The 16,341-nt window shown below is 45.2% G+C and overlaps 1 protein-coding gene across 1 annotated transcript in view; it reads right to left on the bottom strand.

The window, feature by feature from the left end:
- The window catches only part of LOC133644093 (espin-like protein), a 17,186-nt gene continuing 845 nt past the window's right edge, over positions 1-16,341 (bottom strand). Inside the window, exons 4-5 of the mRNA XM_062038416.1 lie at positions 11,272-12,167; positions 1-1,280 (exon numbers count right to left, since the gene is read on the bottom strand). Coding sequence (XP_061894400.1) covers positions 767-1,280; positions 11,272-12,167 — 1,410 coding nt within the window. The 3' untranslated portion in view covers positions 1-766. The remainder of the gene's footprint in view (positions 1,281-11,271; positions 12,168-16,341) is intronic.

Genomic DNA, 16,341 nt, shown 5'->3' on the forward strand with positions numbered 1-16,341 from the left:
TTAGTCACATTAGCGGCATTTGCTCCACTATACAAACTTTTCTATTTCAGAACCCTGATCTTAAGTTTGTAAATGGAGGTTCCACCGTGCTTACACAACATTGTGTCTTTCCTGTTGAGTGAATTGACTGGTGAGATGGCGCTCTTGTTCCCCCAGAAGATGGCGCCATGTAGTCACGTTAGCGACATTTCCTCCACTATACAAACTTTTCTATTCAAGAACCCTGATCTTAAGTTTGTAAATGGAGGTTCCACCGTGCTTACACAACATTGTGTCTTTCCTGTTGAGTGAATTGACTGGTGAGATGGCGCTCGTTCCCCAGAAGAGGGCGCCATGTAGTCACGTGTTAGTCACATTAGCGACATTTGCTCCACTATACAAACTTTTCTATTTCAGAACCCTGATCTTAAGTTTGTAAATGGAGGTTCCACCGTGCTTACACAACATTGTGTCTTTCCTGTTGAGTGAATTGACTGGTGAGATGGCGCTCTTGTTCCCCCAGAAGATGGCGCCATGTAGCCACGTTAGCGACATTTGCTCCACTATACAAACTTTTCTATTTAAGAACCCTGATCTTAAGTTTGTAAATGGAGGTTCCACCGTGCTTACACAACATTGTGTCTTTCCTTTTGAGTGAATTGACTGGTGAGATGGCGCTCTTGTTCCCCCAGAAGATGGCGCCATGTAGTCACGTGTTAGTCACGTTAGTGATAAAAAAGCAGCGATAATAAATTGGCGTACAAAGTTGAAAAGGGTCGATGAGTGACTATTCAAAATCAAAAATCTCCGCCTCCTTCTCCTTCCAGAAGGCGAAGCTCCTGTCGATGTACTGGCAGATCTCCTCGTTGCTGAAGCAGGAGATGTCGCTGCCCGTGTGGAGCGAACCCTCATCCGGCGTGGGCGTCTGCACGATGACTTTTGGGAGCGGTCTAATCTCTGGAAGGCGCCTCGTCTCCGCCTCCGCCGGGGCCTCGCTGGCCGCGCCGCCGAAGAACTTGGCCTTCAGGTCCTGGAAGCCGTCCTTCCACTGGCGCTCCCCGGCCTGGATGTCCCGCATGACGGCCTTGTGGAAGTCCCGCACCAGCTCCCAGGGGAAGCCGCCCACGTGGTCGAACACCTCGAAGCACAGCAGGTGTCTCATCTTGCGCTCGTCCACCGGCAGCTCCAGCTCCAGGATGTGGAAGTAGCCCAGCATGAAGAGGTCCAGGGTCAGGTGGTCGTACTCCATGGGCACGCCGTCCACGCGGGGAAGGAACTGCTCCGGGGAGAAGAACTGCTGCCTGAAAAACACTTTGGGATCAGTCTAATTGCTGCAAATATGGGCCTGCTGCCTCTAAAGCACTTTGAGATCGATCTAATTGCTGCAACATGGACCTGCTGCCTCTAAAACGCTTTGGGATCAGTCTAATTGCTGCAACATAGGCTTGCTGCCTGAAAAACACTTTGGGATCGGTCTAATTGCTGCCTGTAAAACACTTTGGGGTCAGTCTAATTGCTGCAACATGGGCCTGCTGCCTGAAAAACACTTTGGGGTCAGTCTAATTGCTGCAACATGGGCCTGCTGCCTGAAAAACACTTTGGGATCGGTCTAATTGCTGCCTGTAAAACACTTTGGGATTTGTCTAAATGCTGCAACATGGGCCTGCTGCCTGAAAAACACTTTGGGATCGGTCTAATTGCTGCAACTTGGGCCTGATGCCTGAAAAACACTTTGGGATCGGTCTAATTGCTGCCAGTAAAACACTTTGGGATCAGTCTGATTGCTGCAACATGGGCCTACTGCCTGAAAAACACTTTGGGATTGGTCTAATTGCTGCAACATGGGCTTGCTGCCTGAAAAACACTTTGGGATCGGTCTAATTGCTGCAACATGGGCCTGCTGCCTGAAAAACACTTTGGGATGGGTCTAATTTCTGCCTGAAAAACACTTTGGGATCGGTCTAATTGCTGCAACACGGGCCTGCTGCCTGAAAAACACTTTGGGATCGGTCTAATTTCTGCAACACGGGCCTGCTGCCTGAAAAACACTTTGGGATCTGTCTAATTGCTGCAACATGGGCCTGCTGCCTGAAAAACACTTTGGGATGGGTCTAATTTCTGCCTGAAAAACATTTTGGGATCGGTCTAATTGCTGCAACACGGGCCTGCTGCCTGAAAAACACTTTGGGATCGGTCTAATTGCTGCAACATGGGCCTGCTGCCTGAAAAACACTTTGGGATCAGTCTAATTGCTGCAAATATGGGCCTGCTGCCTCTAAAGCACTTTGAGATCGATCTAATTGCTGCAACATGGACCTGCTGCCTCTAAAACGCTTTGGGATCAGTCTAATTGCTGCAACATAGGCTTGCTGCCTGAAAAACACTTTGGGATCGGTCTAATTGCTGCCTGTAAAACACTTTGGGGTCAGTCTAATTGCTGCAACATGGGCCTGCTGCCTGAAAAACACTTTGGGGTCAGTCTAATTGCTGCAACATGGGCCTGCTGCCTGAAAAACACTTTGGGATCGGTCTAATTGCTGCCTGTAAAACACTTTGGGATCGGTCTAATTGCTGCAACACGGGCCTGCTGCCTGAAAAACACTTTGGGATCGGTCTAATTGCTGCCTGTAAAACACTTTGGGATCGGTCTAATTGCTTCAACACGGGCCTGCTGCCTGAAAAACACTTTGGGATCGGTCTAATTGCTGCAACATGGGCCTGATGCCTGAAAAACACTTTGGGATCGGTCTAATTGCTGCCAGTAAAACACTTTGGGATCAGTCTGATTGCTGCAACATGGGCCTACTGCCTGTAAAACACTTTGGGATTGGTCTAATTGCTGCAACATGGGCTTGCTGCCTGAAAAACACTTTGGGATGGGTCTAATTGCTGCAACATGGGCCTGCTGCCTGAAAAACACTTTGGGATGGGTCTAATTTCTGCCTGAAAAACACTTTGGGATCGGTCTAATTGCTGCAACACGGGCCTGCTGCCTGAAAAACACTTTGGGATCGGTCTAATTTCTGCAACACGGGCCTGCTGCCTGAAAAACACTTTGGGATCGGTCTAATTGCTGCAACATGGGCCTGCTGCCTGAAAAACACTTTGGGATGGGTCTAATTTCTCCCTGAAAAACATTTTGGGATCGGTCTAATTGCTGCAACACGGGCCTGCTGCCTGAAAAACACTTTGGGATCGGTCTAATTGCTGCAACATGGGCCTGCTGCCTGAAAAACACTTTGGGATCGGTCTAATTGCTGCAACACGGGCCTGCTGCCTGAAAAACCATTTGGGATCGGTCTAATTGCTGCAACATGGGCCTGCTGCCTGAAAAACACTTTGGGATCGGTCTAAATGTTGCAACATGGGCCTGCTGCCTGAAAAACCCTTTGGATCAGTGTAATTGCTGCAACATGAGCCTGCTGCCTGAAAAACACTTTGGGATCGGTCTAATTGCTGCAACATGGGCCTGCTACCTGAAAAACACTTTGGGATCAGTCTAATTGCTGCAACATGGACCTGCTGTCTGAAAAACACTTTGGGCTCGGTCTAATTGCTGCCTGAAAAACAGTTTGGGATCGGTCTAATTGCTGCAAAATGGGCCTGCTGCCTGAAAAACCCTTTGGGATCGGTCTAATTGCTGCAACATGGGCCTGCTGCCTGAAAAACACTTTGGGATCGGTCTAATTGCTGCAACATGGGCCTGCTGCCTGAAAAACACTTTGGGATGGGTCTAATTTCTGCCTGAAAAACACTTTGGGATCGGTCTAATTGCTGCAACATGGGCCTGCTGCCTGAAAAACATTTTGGGAATAGTCTAATTGCTGCAAAATGGGCCTGCTGCCTGAAAAACATTTTGGGATTAGTCTAATTGCTGCAAAATGGGCCTGCTGCCTGAAAAACATTTTGGGATCAGTATAATTGCTGCAACATGGGCCTGCTGCATGTAAAGCACTAAGGGATCAGTCTAATTGCTGCAACATGGGCCTGCTGCCTCTAAAACGCTTTGGGATCAGTCTAATTGCTGCAACATAGGCTTGCTGGCTGAAAAACACTTTGGGATCGGTCTAATTTCTGCCTGTAAAACACTTTGGGGTCAGTCTAATTGCTGCAACATGGGCCTGCTGCCTGAAAAACACTTTGGGGTCAGTCTAATTGCTGCAACGTGGGCCTGCTGCCTGAAAAACACTTTGGGGTCAGTCTAATTGCTGCCTGTAAAACACTTTGGGATTGGTCTAATTGCTGCAACATGGGCCTGCTGCCTGAAAAACACTTTGGGGTCGGTCTAATTGCTGCAACATGGGCCTGATAACTGAAAAACACTTTGGGATCGGTCTAATTGCTGCAACATGGGCCTGCTGCCTGAAAAACACTTTGGGATCTGTCTAATTGCTGCAAAATGGGCCTGCTGCCTGTAAAACCATTTGGGATCGGTCTAATTGCTGCAACATGGGCCTGCTGCCTGAAAAACACTTTGGGATTGGTCTAAATGTTGCAACATGGGCCTGCTGCCTGAAAAACACTTTGGGATCAGTCTAATTGCTGCAACATGGACCTGCTGTCTGAAAAACACTTTGGGCTCGGTCTAATTGCTGCCTGAAAAACATTTTGGGATCTGTCTAATTGCTGCAAAATGGGCCTGCTGCCTGTAAAACCATTTGGGATCTGTCTAATTGCTGCAAAATGGGCCTGCTGCCTGTAAAACCATTTGGGATCGGTCTAATTTCTGCAACACGGGCCTGCTGCCTGAAAAACATTTTGGGATTAGTCTAATTGCTGCAAAATGGGCCTGCTGCCTGAAAAACATTTTGGGATCAGTATAATTGCTGCAACATGGGCCTGCTGCATGTAAAGCACTAAGGGATCAGTCTAATTGCTGCAACATGGGCCTGCTGCCTCTAAAACGCTTTGGGATCAGTCTAATTGCTGCAACATAGGCTTGCTGCCTGAAAAACACTTTGGGATCGGTCTAATTTCTGCCTGTAAAACACTTTGGGGTCAGTCTAATTGCTGCAACATGGGCCTGCTGCCTGAAAAACACTTTGGGGTCAGTCTAATTGCTGCAACGTGGGCCTGCTGCCTGAAAAACACTTTGGGGTCAGTCTAATTGCTGCCTGTAAAACACTTTGGGATTGGTCTAATTGCTGCAACATGGGCCTGCTGCCTGAAAAACACTTTGGGGTCGGTCTAATTGCTGCAACATGGGCCTGATAACTGAAAAACACTTTGGGATCGGTCTAATTGCTGCAACATGGGCCTGCTGCCTGAAAAACACTTTGGGATCTGTCTAATTGCTGCAAAATGGGCCTGCTGCCTGTAAAACCATTTGGGATCGGTCTAATTGCTGCAACATGGGCCTGCTGCCTGAAAAACACTTTGGGATTGGTCTAAATGTTGCAACATGGGCCTGCTGCCTGAAAAACACTTTGGGATCAGTCTAATTGCTGCAACATGGACCTGCTGTCTGAAAAACACTTTGGGCTCGGTCTAATTGCTGCCTGAAAAACATTTTGGGATCTGTCTAATTGCTGCAAAATGGGCCTGCTGCCTGTAAAACCATTTGGGATCTGTCTAATTGCTGCAAAATGGGCCTGCTGCCTGTAAAACCATTTGGGATCGGTCTAATTTCTGCAACACGGGCCTGCTGCCTGAAAAACATTTTGGGATTAGTCTAATTGCTGCAAAATGGGCCTGCTGCCTGAAAAACATTTTGGGATCAGTATAATTGCTGCAACATGGGCCTGCTGCATGTAAAGCACTAAGGGATCAGTCTAATTGCTGCAACATGGGCCTGCTGCCTCTAAAACGCTTTGGGATCAGTCTAATTGCTGCAACATAGGCTTGCTGCCTGAAAAACACTTTGGGATCGGTCTAATTTCTGCCTGTAAAACACTTTGGGGTCAGTCTAATTGCTGCAACATGGGCCTGCTGCCTGAAAAACACTTTGGGGTCAGTCTAATTGCTGCAACGTGGGCCTGCTGCCTGAAAAACACTTTGGGGTCAGTCTAATTGCTGCCTGTAAAACACTTTGGGATTGGTCTAATTGCTGCAACATGGGCCTGCTGCCTGAAAAACACTTTGGGGTCGGTCTAATTGCTGCAACATGGGCCTGATAACTGAAAAACACTTTGGGATCGGTCTAATTGCTGCAACATGGGCCTGCTGCCTGAAAAACACTTTGGGATCTGTCTAATTGCTGCAAAATGGGCCTGCTGCCTGTAAAACCATTTGGGATCGGTCTAATTGCTGCAACATGGGCCTGCTGCCTGAAAAACACTTTGGGATTGGTCTAAATGTTGCAACATGGGCCTGCTGCCTGAAAAACCCTTTGGATCAGTGTAATTGCTGCAACATGGGCCTGCTGCCTGAAAAACACTTTGGGATCGGTCTATTTGCTGCAACATGGGCCTGCTACCTGAAAAACACTTTGGGATCAGTCTAATTGCTGCAACATGGACCTGCTGTCTGAAAAACACTTTGGGCTCGGTCTAATTGCTGCCTGAAAAACAGTTTGGGATCGGTCTAATTGCTGCAAAATGGGCCTGCTGCCTGAAAAACCCTTTGGGATCGGTCTAATTGCTGCAACATGGGCCTGCTGCCTGAAAAACACTTTGGGATCTGTCTAATTGCTGCAAAATGGGCCTGCTGCCTGTAAAACCATTTGGGATCGGTCTAATTGCTGCAACATGGGCCTGCTGCCTGAAAAACACTTTGGGATTGGTCTAAATGTTGCAACATGGGCCTGCTGCCTGAAAAACACTTTGGGATCAGTCTAATTGCTGCAACATGGACCTGCTGTCTGAAAAACACTTTGGGCTCGGTCTAATTGCTGCCTGAAAAACATTTTGGGATCTGTCTAATTGCTGCAAAATGGGCCTGCTGCCTGTAAAACCATTTGGGATCTGTCTAATTGCTGCAAAATGGGCCTGCTGCCTGTAAAACCATTTGGGATCGGTCTAATTTCTGCAACACGGGCCTGCTGCCTGAAAAACATTTTGGGATTAGTCTAATTGCTGCAAAATGGGCCTGCTGCCTGAAAAACATTTTGGGATCAGTATAATTGCTGCAACATGGGCCTGCTGCATGTAAAGCACTAAGGGATCAGTCTAATTGCTGCAACATGGGCCTGCTGCCTCTAAAACGCTTTGGGATCAGTCTAATTGCTGCAACATAGGCTTGCTGCCTGAAAAACACTTTGGGATCGGTCTAATTTCTGCCTGTAAAACACTTTGGGGTCAGTCTAATTGCTGCAACATGGGCCTGCTGCCTGAAAAACACTTTGGGATCAGTCTAATTGCTGCAACATGGACCTGCTGTCTGAAAAACACTTTGGGCTCGGTCTAATTGCTGCCTGAAAAACAGTTTGGGATCGGTCTAATTGCTGCAAAATGGGCCTGCTGCCTGAAAAACCCTTTGGGATCGGTCTAATTGCTGCAACATGGGCCTGCTGCCTGAAAAACACTTTGGGATCTGTCTAATTGCTGCAAAATGGGCCTGCTGCCTGTAAAACCATTTGGGATCGGTCTAATTGCTGCAACATGGGCCTGCTGCCTGAAAAACACTTTGGGATTGGTCTAAATGTTGCAACATGGGCCTGCTGCCTGAAAAACACTTTGGGATCAGTCTAATTGCTGCAACATGGACCTGCTGTCTGAAAAACACTTTGGGCTCGGTCTAATTGCTGCCTGAAAAACATTTTGGGATCTGTCTAATTGCTGCAAAATGGGCCTGCTGCCTGTAAAACCATTTGGGATCTGTCTAATTGCTGCAAAATGGGCCTGCTGCCTGTAAAACCATTTGGGATCGGTCTAATTTCTGCAACACGGGCCTGCTGCCTGAAAAACATTTTGGGATTAGTCTAATTGCTGCAAAATGGGCCTGCTGCCTGAAAAACATTTTGGGATCAGTATAATTGCTGCAACATGGGCCTGCTGCATGTAAAGCACTAAGGGATCAGTCTAATTGCTGCAACATGGGCCTGCTGCCTCTAAAACGCTTTGGGATCAGTCTAATTGCTGCAACATAGGCTTGCTGCCTGAAAAACACTTTGGGATCGGTCTAATTTCTGCCTGTAAAACACTTTGGGGTCAGTCTAATTGCTGCAACATGGGCCTGCTGCCTGAAAAACACTTTGGGGTCAGTCTAATTGCTGCAACGTGGGCCTGCTGCCTGAAAAACACTTTGGGGTCAGTCTAATTGCTGCCTGTAAAACACTTTGGGATTGGTCTAATTGCTGCAACATGGGCCTGCTGCCTGAAAAACACTTTGGGGTCGGTCTAATTGCTGCAACATGGGCCTGATAACTGAAAAACACTTTGGGATCGGTCTAATTGCTGCAACATGGGCCTGCTGCCTGAAAAACACTTTGGGATCTGTCTAATTGCTGCAAAATGGGCCTGCTGCCTGTAAAACCATTTGGGATCGGTCTAATTGCTGCAACATGGGCCTGCTGCCTGAAAAACACTTTGGGATTGGTCTAAATGTTGCAACATGGGCCTGCTGCCTGAAAAACCCTTTGGATCAGTGTAATTGCTGCAACATGGGCCTGCTGCCTGAAAAACACTTTGGGATCGGTCTATTTGCTGCAACATGGGCCTGCTACCTGAAAAACACTTTGGGATCAGTCTAATTGCTGCAACATGGACCTGCTGTCTGAAAAACACTTTGGGCTCGGTCTAATTGCTGCCTGAAAAACAGTTTGGGATCGGTCTAATTGCTGCAAAATGGGCCTGCTGCCTGAAAAACCCTTTGGGATCGGTCTAATTGCTGCAACATGGGCCTGCTGCCTGAAAAACACTTTGGGATCTGTCTAATTGCTGCAAAATGGGCCTGCTGCCTGTAAAACCATTTGGGATCGGTCTAATTTCTGTAACACGGGCCTGCTGCCTGAAAAACACTTTGGGATCGGTCTAATTGCTGCAACATGGGCCTGCTGCCTGAAAAACACTTTGGGGTGGGTCTAATTTCTGCCTGAAAAACATTTTGGGATCGGTCTAATTGCTGCAACACGGGCCTGCTGCCTGAAAAACACTTTGGGATCGGTCTAATTGCTGCAACATGGGCCTGCTGCCTGAAAAACACTTTGGGATCGGTCTAATAGCTGCAACACGGGCCTGCTGCCTGAAAAACCATTTGGGATCGGTCTAATTGCTGCAACATGGGCCTGCTGCCTGAAAAACACTTTGGGATCGGTCTAAATGTTGCAACATGGGCCTGCTGCCTGAAAAACCCTTTGGGATCGGTCTAATTGCTGCAACATGGGCCTGCTACCTGAAAAACACTTTGGGATCAGTCTAATTGCTGCAACATGGACCTGCTGTCTGAAAAACACTTTGGGCTCGGTCTAATTGCTGCCTGAAAAACAGTTTGGGATCGGTCTAATTGCTGCAAAATGGGCCTGCTGCCTGAAAAACCCTTTGGGATCGGTCTAATTGCTGCAACATGGGCCTGCTGCCTGAAAAACACTTTGGGATCGGTCTAATTGCTGCAACATGGGCCTGCTGCCTGAAAAACACTTTGGGATGGGTCTAATTTCTGCCTGAAAAACACTTTGGGATCGGTCTAATTGCTGCAACATGGGCCTGCTGCCTGAAAAACACTTTGGGATGGGTCTAATTTCTGCCTGAAAAACACTTTGGGATCGGTCTAATTGCTGCAACATGGGCCTGCTGCCTGAAAAACACTTTGGGATCGGTCTAATTGCTGCAACATGGGCCTGCTGCCTGTAAAACACTTTGGGATCGATCTAATTGCTGCAACACGGGCCTGCTGCCTGAAAAACACTTTGGGATCGGTCTAATTGCTGCAACATGGGCCTGCTGCCTTATAAACACTTTGAGATCAGTCTAATTGCTGCAACATGGACCTGCTGCCTCTAAAACGCTTTGGGATCAGTCTAATTGCTGCAACATAGGCTTGCTGCCTGAAAAACACTTTGGGATCGGTCTAATTGCTGCCTGTAAAACACTTTGGGGTCAGTCTAATTGCTGCAACATGGGCCTGCTGCCTGAAAAACACTTTGGGATCGGTCTAATTGCTGCCTGTAAAACACTTTGGGATTGGTCTAAATGCTGCAACATGGGCCTGCTGCCTGAAAAACACTTTGGGATCGGTCTAATTGCTGCAACATGGGCCTGATGCCTGAAAAACACTTTGGGATCGGTCTAATTGCTGCAACATGGGCCTGATGCCTGAAAAACACTTTGGGATCGGTCTAATTGCTGCCAGTAAAACACTTTGGGATCAGTCTAATTGCTGCAACATGGGCCTACTGCCTGTAAAACACTTTGGGATCGGTCTAATTGCTGCAACATGGGCCTGCTGCCTGTAAAACACTTTGGGATCGATCTAATTGCTGCAACACGGGCCTGCTGCCTGAAAAACACTTTGGGATCGGTCTAATTGCTGCAACATGGGCCTGCTGCCTTATAAACACTTTGAGATCAGTCTAATTGCTGCAACATGGACCTGCTGCCTCTAAAACGCTTTGGGATCAGTCTAATTGCTGCAACATAGGCTTGCTGCCTGAAAAACACTTTGGGATCGGTCTAATTGCTGCCTGTAAAACACTTTGGGGTCAGTCTAATTGCTGCAACATGGGCCTGCTGCCTGAAAAACACTTTGGGATCGGTCTAATTGCTGCCTGTAAAACACTTTGGGATTGGTCTAAATGCTGCAACATGGGCCTGCTGCCTGAAAAACACTTTGGGATCGGTCTAATTGCTGCAACATGGGCCTGATGCCTGAAAAACACTTTGGGATCGGTCTAATTGCTGCCAGTAAAACACTTTGGGATCAGTCTAATTGCTGCAACATGGGCCTACTGCCTGTAAAACACTTTGGGATTGGTCTAATTGCTGCAACACGGGCCTGCTGCCTGAAAAACACTTTGGGGTCAGTCTAATTGCTGCAACATGGGCCTGCTGCCTGAAAAACACTTTGGGATTGGTCTAATTGCTGAAACATGGGCCTGCTGCCTGAAAAACACTTTGGGATCGGTCTAATTGCTGCAACATGGACCTGCTGCCTGAAAAACACTTTGGCCTCGGTCTAATTGCTGCCTGAAAAACACTTTGGGATCGGTCTAATTGCTGCCTGTAAAACACTTTGGGATCGGTCTAATTGCTGCAACATGGGCCTGCTGCCTGTAAAACACTTTGGGATCGGTCTAATTGCTGCCTGAAAAACACTTTGGGATGGGTCTAAGTGCTGCAACATGGGCCTGCTGCCTGAAAAACACTTTGGGATGGGTCTAATTGCTGCAACATGGGCCTGCAATTGGTGTGCACGTACCGTGGGAGCTGCCTGGAAGGCCCCCTGGAGATCATGTTCCTCCAGTTCCACAGCATCTTGTTGACGGCACTCCTCTGCTTGAAGAAGTGTGCCAGAGAACTGTTCATCATCTTGGACTGAGCACCGTCCTCAAGACCACGTCCGTCGAGACTCGCCTCCGCGCCGCCGCTGGTCTTCCTCTTGAGCGTCACGGAGTAGGCGGACTTCTTCCAGTGGCCCAAGAAGAGCACCACGATGCGCTCCTTGCGCAGGCTGGTGGTCTCCACAACCCCTGAAACCTTCTCCACGCCGCTCTTCTGGTCCGTCCCGGGAGTCGCGTCGGAGACTCGAGGCGGTGAGTCCGACTCGCCGGCGTCCGGCGGAGCCGCGGCGCGGCAGGCGTCCTCGTCCTCGGCCGAGTTCTGCATCTCAAAGTTGGACTTGAGCGTCCTCACAGAGACGCCGAACTGCTGGATCTCGTCTTCGATCCTCTCCCGGCGCCCCCTGGTGGAGTCCGGTCTGCGGGGCGCCTGCGAGAAGACGGCGTCGAGGTCGGTGTCGGGCATCTTGCAGTAGGGCGGGTCGCTCAGGTTGCTCGTGAGCAGCGACATGCTCCTCACGATGCCCGAGATGCGGCCGCACCACACGGGCAGCGCCACCTGGCCGCCGAAGTTGCGGAACTGGGTGTTGACGCTGATGTTGACCACGGGCGCCGGCAGGATGTGGCGCAGCTGGTCGGCCAGCCGGGCCAACTCCAGCTCGTAGCCCTCGCAGTGGCGCCGCAGAGCCACGCTGGCGATCTGCTGCTCCAGGTAGACCAGGTCGTGCTCCGTCAGAAGCTCGCCGGACGGACCCAGGATGGCGTTGTGGGCCTGCGAGTAACGCCACTTGACTTTGGCCAACCGCTTGCCGCTCTCCTGACACACGCACACGTAGCATCTTTAGGAAAGTACGCTATATCTTATACTGTATATACTTTAAAGTGTGGCATTTTTTAACAATTCTAATGTTAGCATGCTAGCTTATTTGCTCATTTTGCAGGGATATCAAGTATATAAACATCCAATATTTTGTTACTTGTCGAATGATGCCTGTTAGCATGCTAACGATAGTGTGCTAGCTTTCTTTAGATCATTTTCTGGGTTTGCACTCAGTCATATTTTGGTACTTGACACATGATGCAGTTAGCATTTTAGCATGCCAACATTTTTTTTTTAGCTCATTTAGCAAGTATACACCTCAGTGTCGTATATTTTTGTATCTCACTAATGCTAACTATAAGCTATTGTTAGCGTGTTAGCATAGTACTGTTAGAAATGCTAGCTTTTTTGCTCATTTTGCAGGAATACATCTCGGCATCAAATATTTTGTTTCTTGTCGAATGGTACCTGTTAGCATGCTGACAATAGTATGCTAGCTAATTTTATGGGTTTACATTTTGCAGTAAGCACTTTAGCTTTAGCATGCATTAGCAGGCTACATTTTTTTTTAGCTCATTTAACAAGTATCACCTCAGTGTCATATATATTTGTATCTCATTAATGCTAACTGTAAGCTATTGTTAGCATAGTACTGTTAGCATGCTAGCTATTTCGCTAATTTTGCAGGAATACACCTCGGCATCAAATATTTTGTTACTTGTCGAGTGGTACCTGTTAGCATGCTTACGTTAGTTAATATGCTAGCTTTCTTTTAGCTAATTTTTGTGGGTAAACACCTTAGTCATATTTTGCTACTTGATGCAGCAATGATGCAGTTAGCATTTTAGCAAGCTAACATTAGCAGGCTGGATTTTTTTTAGCTCATTTAGCAAGTATCACCTCAGTGTCATATATATTTGTATCTCATTAATGCCAACTGTAAGCTATTGTTAGCATAATACTGTTAGTATGCTAGCTTTTTTGCTCATTTTGCAGGAATACATCTCGGCATCAAATATTTTGTTTCTTGTCGAATGGTACCTGTTAGCATGCTGACGATAGTATGCTAGCTTCCTATAGCTAATTTTATGGGTTTACATTTTGTAGTTAGCATTTTAGCATGCTAACATTAGCAGGCTGGATTTTTTTTTTAGCTCATTTAGCAAGTATCACTTTAGTGTCATATATATTTGTATCTCATTAATGCTAACTGTAAGCTATTCTTAGCATAGTACTGTTAGCATGCTAGCTATTTTGCTAATTTTGCAGGAATACATATTTTGTTACTTGTCGAATGGTACCTGTTAGCATGCTTACGTTAGTTAATATGCTAGCTTTCTTTTACCTAATATTTGTGGGTAAACACCTTAGTCATATTTTGCTACTTGATGCGTGCTAATGTTAGCATGCTAGCATTTTAACAATTCTTTCAGGTACACACCTCAGAGTAATATATTTATTGACTTGAAGCAATGATGCAGTTAGCATTTTAGCAAGCTAACATTAGCAGGCTGGATTTTTTTTTTTAGCTCATTTAGCAAGTATCACCTCAGTGTCATATATATTTGTATCTCATTAATGTTAACTGTAAGCTATTGTTAGCATAGTACTGTTAGTATGCTAGCTTTTTTGCTCATTTTGCAGGAATACTTCTCCGCATTAAATATTTTGTTTCTTGTCGAATGATACCTGTTAGCATGCTGACGATAGTATGCTAGCTTCCTTTAGATAATTTTATTGGTTTACATTTTGTAGTTAGCATGCTAACATTAGCAGGCTGGATTTTTTTTTTTTAGCTCATTTAGCAAGTATCACCTCAGTGTCATATATATTTGTATCTCATTAATGCTAACTGTAAGCTATTGTTAGCATAGTACTGTTAGCATGCTAGCTATTTTGCAGGAATACACCTCGGCATCAAATATTTTGTTACTTGTCGAATGGTACCTGTTAGCATGCTTACGTTAGTTAATATGCTAGCTTTCTTTTAGCTAATTTTTGTGGGTAAACACCTTAGTCATATTTTGCTACTTGATGCATGCTAGCATTTTAACAATTCTTTCAGGTACACACCTCAGAGTAATATATTTATTGACTTGAAGCAATGATGCAGTTAGCATTTTAGCAAGCTAACATTAGCAGGCTGGATTTTTTTTTTTAGCTCATTTAGCAAGTATCACCTCAGTGTCATATATATTTGTATCTCATTAATGTTAACTGTAAGCTATTGTTAGCATAGTACTGTTAGTATGCTAGCTTTTTTGCTCATTTTGCAGGAATACTTCTCCGCATCAAATATGTTGTTTCTTGTCGAATGATACCTGTTAGCATGCTGACGATAGTATGCTAGCTTCCTTTAGATAATTTTATGGGTTTACATTTTGTAGTTAGCATGCTAACATTAGCAGGCTGGATTTTTTTTTTTTAGCTCATTTAGCAAGTATCACCTCAGTGTCATATATATTTGTATCTCATTAATGCTAACTGTAAGCTATTGTTAGCATAGTACTGTTAGCATGCTAGCTATTTTGCTAATTTTGCAGGAATACTTCTCAGCATCAAATATTTTGTTTCTTGTCGAATGATACCTGTTAGCATGCTGACGATAGTATGCTAGCTTCCTTTAGATAATTTTATGGGTTTACATTTTGTAGTTAGCATTTTAGCATGCTAACATTAGCAGGCTGGATTTTATTTTTAGCTCATTTAGCAAGTATCACCTCAGTGTCATATATATTTGTATCTCATTAATGCTAACTGTAAGCTATTGTTAGCATAGTACTGTTAGCATGCTAGCTATTTTGCAGGAATACACCTCGGCATCAAATATTTTGTTACTTGTCGAATGGTACCTGTTAGCATGCTTACGTTAGTTAATATGCTAGCTTTCTTTTAGCTAATTTTTGTGGGTAAACACCTTAGTCATATTTTGCTACTTGATGCATGCTAGCATTTTAACAATTCTTTCAGGTACACACCTCAGAGTAATATATTTTGTGACTTGAAGCAAAGATGCAGTTAGCATTTTAGCAAGCTAACATTAGCAGGCTGGATTTTTTTTTAAGCTCATTTAGCAAGTATACACCTCAGTGTCGTATATTTTTGTATCTCATTAATGCTAACTATAACTTGTTAGCATAGTACTGTTAGGATGCTAGCTTTTTTTGCTCATTTTGCAGGAATACATCTCGGCATCAAATATTTTGTTTCTTGTCGAATGGTACCTGTTAGCATGCTGACGATAGTATGCTAGCTTTCTATAGCTATATTTATGGGTTTACATTTTGCAGTAAGCACTTTAGCATGCATTAGCAGGCTGGATTTTTTTTTAGCTCATTTAACAAGTATCACCTTAGTGTCATATATATTTGTATCTCATTAATGCTAACTGTAAGCTATTGTTAGCATAGTACTGTTAGGATGCTAGCTTTTTTGCTAATTTTGCAGGAATACACCTCGGCATTAAATATTTTGTTACTTGTCGAGTGGTACCTGTTAGCCTGCTTACGTTAGTTAAAATGCTAGCTTTCTTTTAGCTAATTTTTTTGGGTAAACACCTTAGTCATATTTTGCTACTTGATGCGTGCTAATGTTAGCATGCTAGCATTTGAACAATTCTTTCAGGTACACACCTCAGAGTAATATATTTTGTGACTTGAAGCAATGATGCAGTTAGCATTTTAGCAAGCTAACATTAGCAGGCTGGATTTTTTTTTTAGCTCATTTAGCAAGTATACACCTCAGTGTCGTATATTTTTGTATCTCATTAATGCTAACTATAACTTGTTAGCATAGTACTGTTAGGATGCTAGCTTTTTTGCTCATTTTGCAGGAATACATCTCGGCATCAAATATTTTGTTTCTTGTCGAATGGTACCTGTTAGCATGCTGACGATAGTATGCTAGCTAATTTTATGGGTTTACATTTTGCTGTAAACACTTTAGCTTTAGCATGCATTAGCAGGCTGGATTTGTTTGAGCTCATTTAACAAGTGTCACCTTAGTGTCATATATATTTGTATCTCATTGATGCTAACTGTCAGCTATTGTTAGCATAGTCCTGTTAGCATGCTAGCTATTTTGCTAATTTTGCAGGAATACATATTTTGTTACTTGTTGAATGGTACCTGTTAGCATGCTTACGTTATTTAATATGCTAGCTTTCTTTGAG

This window comes from Entelurus aequoreus, linkage group LG27 (genome assembly GCF_033978785.1).
Source record: "Entelurus aequoreus isolate RoL-2023_Sb linkage group LG27, RoL_Eaeq_v1.1, whole genome shotgun sequence".
Lineage (NCBI taxonomy): Eukaryota > Metazoa > Chordata > Actinopteri > Syngnathiformes > Syngnathidae > Entelurus > Entelurus aequoreus.